This window comes from Pneumocystis carinii (assembly GCF_001477545.1).
Source record: "Pneumocystis carinii B80 chromosome Unknown supercont1.57, whole genome shotgun sequence".
In the NCBI taxonomy this organism is placed as follows: domain Eukaryota; kingdom Fungi; phylum Ascomycota; class Pneumocystomycetes; order Pneumocystales; family Pneumocystaceae; genus Pneumocystis; species Pneumocystis carinii.
Genome location: NW_017264769.1, coordinates 1 through 3,565, shown reverse-complemented (window position 1 = coordinate 3,565; position 3,565 = coordinate 1). Strand labels below are relative to the sequence as shown.

Sequence of the window (3,565 nt, the reverse complement as noted above, 5' to 3'; positions counted from 1 at the left end):
GTGTGTTAAAATAATTAAAAGTTTATTTTTCATTTTATTCATTTACATTTCTATTATATATAAACAATGGATATATGCACACTTTTATTCTATTAACATTTTTCCATTCATTTTACATCATCCCCATAACAATCACTCCCAACAACATTATTTTAATCATATCAGGAACTCTTATTTTCATCCCATCATTTGGCTTTACTTCTTCTTCTTCTTCTCCTTTCTGTGTCTCTTTGCTTGAATCAGTAGTACATTTGGTAGGCTTGCACCTGCGCATCGAGGTCGACGTGACTGTTGACGTCACTATCGACGTACTCGTCACCCATATATCCGTCGTCTGCAATAATGTACACGGTTCTGTTATTTTTTCATAAGGCTTATCTTTTAATGGTTCTATTTCTTTGCATAACGTGTCTATTTCTCCGCAAACTTCTTTAGAATTCGGACAATCCTCTCTAAAACCGCAATCTAGTTCTAAAGCTTTACATTCCTCTTTCAATTCCAAATACAGCTCCAATGCTATTGTCGTTGCATCAAATGCTTTTACCTCTGCTTCTGATACTCCTTCAGCTACATATTCTCTTTTAACGAGTCCAAATTTTACATAGTTTGGCATTCCACTACCTGGTGTGCCTGATGCTCCATCTGGTGTGCCTGGCGTTCCATTTTGTGGTGGTGGTGGTGGTGGTGGTAGCTCTGATGATGACCCTGATGATGACTCTGCTGCTGACAGTGGTGGTGATACTTGTTCAGAATCACTGCTATTCTGCCTTGATAGCAATAACTTAGCTGCCTCTGTAGATTTTTCTGCCGCCTGTTTGGCCTTTTCGTATTCATCTTTCTTCTCTGTCAACTCATCTTTCGCTTTCTCCAAATCGGTTTTTAAAGTAGGACATCTATTTTGTACTTTTTCAACTAATTTTTCGCAAAGTTCTTTGACAGTATTATCTTCACAATTATCAATCAGAATTTTGAATGTTCCATTCTTTTGCAACTCAGGGCAATGCTTTTTTAATGCATCTTTACATTTATCATTGCTTAGACTGCCTTTCAACAGATGTGTCAGCTCATCCTTCGATTTCAACTTTTTAAAAGTATCCCTGCATTTTTCATCGAGTTTTTCACAGTTTTGATCATTGCCATTCTTTTCTTTTCCCAACTGATCTGGACAATTCTTCACAAGTTGGTGACAATGTCGGCCCCATGTTGTGCAGAGTTCTTCAACCAAGGTTTCATTTGCATTTGCTTTTTTTGCGTCCTCAATTTTTTCTAGAATTCCTTCATTCTTCATGTTGTCTTTTAAATATCTACAATCTTGTCTTGTATGGTGTACCATATATTTACATGTTTCTCTTGGCAAAGCACATGAAATACTAAATGGATTTTCCCCCCTAGATAAAGTATCACATTTCTCATGCAACGCCTTCGTGCAGTTTTGCTCATCGTATAATGCATCATCTTCTCTTTTTAAAAATACTTTTCTAAATTTCTCTGCAACCCTAAAATATTCACAGAGTATTTTCAATGTTGCACACTTTCTAGAATTCGAATTTGAATCCCTATCAAGTTCATCACACTTCTCCCCCAACTCAAGACAATGTTTTTCTAATGGAGAATCTCTCTGACCATCCAAAAGCACACCTAACTCTCTTGATTGAACAACAATATTATCTGAAAGCACATAACATAGTCTTTTAGGGTAAAGACATTTTGGAAGGTATCTTTCATCAAGTTTTGTACAGTTTTCTACCACATATTCTTGGCATTTTTTAAGACTTTCACTATTAAATCTTAAATCACCAAGCTTCCCCCTCAATTCCTTTTGAAAGAACTTATTCAATATCCTATCTTTTCCTATTTTATAGCACGCTGCATGTACATTTTGACATGCTTGATCAATCTTATTCGTACACGCATTTTTTAAATAGAAACATTCCGAGACAAGTTCCGTACACTCTCCCTTTGTAAAAAATGTAGGCAGATGTCCCCACGGTAAAAGCTCTGATTTTTCATCATCATTATATTGTGTAGACAAATCTTTCTGAAAAAGTGCTGATTTGAATTTCGTACATCTTTCTTTTACATTTACATCTAGTATTTTTTTGCATTTATTTTCTTTACCACCATCTTCGCATAACTTTGTCATTTCGTTACCCAAGTGCTTAAGATCATTGCATCTTTCTAACATTATATTGCATTTTTTTACTGTATCCATCTCATTCACATCTTGGCTCAACAGTAGCAAGATATCTTGCAGAAAATATATGCCCAACTTCCTTGGTACATCCACTCCTGCTTTTCCAATAAGAATCCCATCTTTTTCCGCATTTTTATAGACATCTTCCAACCCAATCATTGTCAACAACGACGCCCTCGGTTTCACCGGACTAAAATCAGATTCCGGCGCTTTATATGTAATATTATTTTTCTTGCATTCCTCCTCAAAGACCTGACATTTTGCATCATCACACGCTTCTCCGTAAAAATGACATTTCTCAAGTCTTTCATAGCACTTTTCCTCTAATTTGTCATCTTTAAGCTCTTCTTTTAAAGGAAGGCAAACACTACCCAATTTGCTTTTTAGATCATCACACGTTTTAGTTAGATTAAGGCAAGAAAACATGAACTCGTCGCTTTCTCGACTTAACACTGGGCAAATAGTTTCCATCTTTTCTTTACATTTATCATTTTCTTTAACATTCTTTCCAAGCGCCCTGAAAAGAAGCTCATCTGCCACCTTTTGGCGCTTCAATTTGTAACATCTTTCCCTTAACTTGACACAATTCTCCTTAGGATCATCATGACGAAATGCTTCTTCTAAAAATATACATTTTTCCTCATTATTTTTACAATCTTGATCTTTTAGATTTCCCAATGCATCATAAAGTTTCCTATTAAAATTTGAGAATTCTACTTCAATTTTATCATTCAGGCCTGCGCATTTTTGTTCTATATTATCACAAATTTCTTTAACTTTAGTATGAACTTTATTTAATTCTGGATCTATAACTTTCAATTCATTACAATATTCCTCAAGCTTTGATTTGCATTTCTTTTCATATTCTTCATAATCTTCTCCCAAAATATAAGCAACGATATCTTCTTCCTTAACAACAAAATCCTCAAACAGCATATTTTCTGCAGATACTGGAGAATCTCTAACTCTCAAATGCGTGTTTTGATTGCCATAAATAGGAACTATAAATAGTTAAAAATAAAAATAATCCAAAACATAATCACCAATTAAAATTAATATTCCTAGAACTATAATTTTATTAATCATGGAAAAAAACATCTTATATTATTTCTGGATCCCAATATATAGCATAAAAATCAACAATATGTTTCTACATCGGGTCCTTTATTAAACTTTATAGTTATTTTATCAATAGATTTCTTCTTCCCCAACAATAGATTTCTTTCCCAAAATAGATTTCTTCTTCCCCAACAATAGATTTCTTTCCCAAAATAGATTTCTTCTTCCCCAACAATTTCTTCTTCCCCAACAATTTCTTCTTCCCCAACAATTTCTTCTTCCCCAACAATTTCTTCTTCCCCAACAATTTCT

General features: G+C 34.2%; 1 protein-coding gene across 1 annotated transcript; it reads right to left on the bottom strand.

Moving 5' to 3' along the window:
• Window positions 1-112: 112 nt before the first annotated feature.
• T552_03741 (hypothetical protein) lies at window positions 113-3,130 on the bottom strand (the record flags this gene model as incomplete). The annotated part of the gene is made up of 1 exon (XM_018372090.1): window positions 113-3,130. The coding sequence occupies one exon, from the start codon at window positions 3,128-3,130 to the stop codon at window positions 113-115; it is 3,018 nt and encodes a 1,005-aa protein (XP_018224131.1).
• Between the last annotated feature and the right edge of the window lie 435 nt (window positions 3,131-3,565).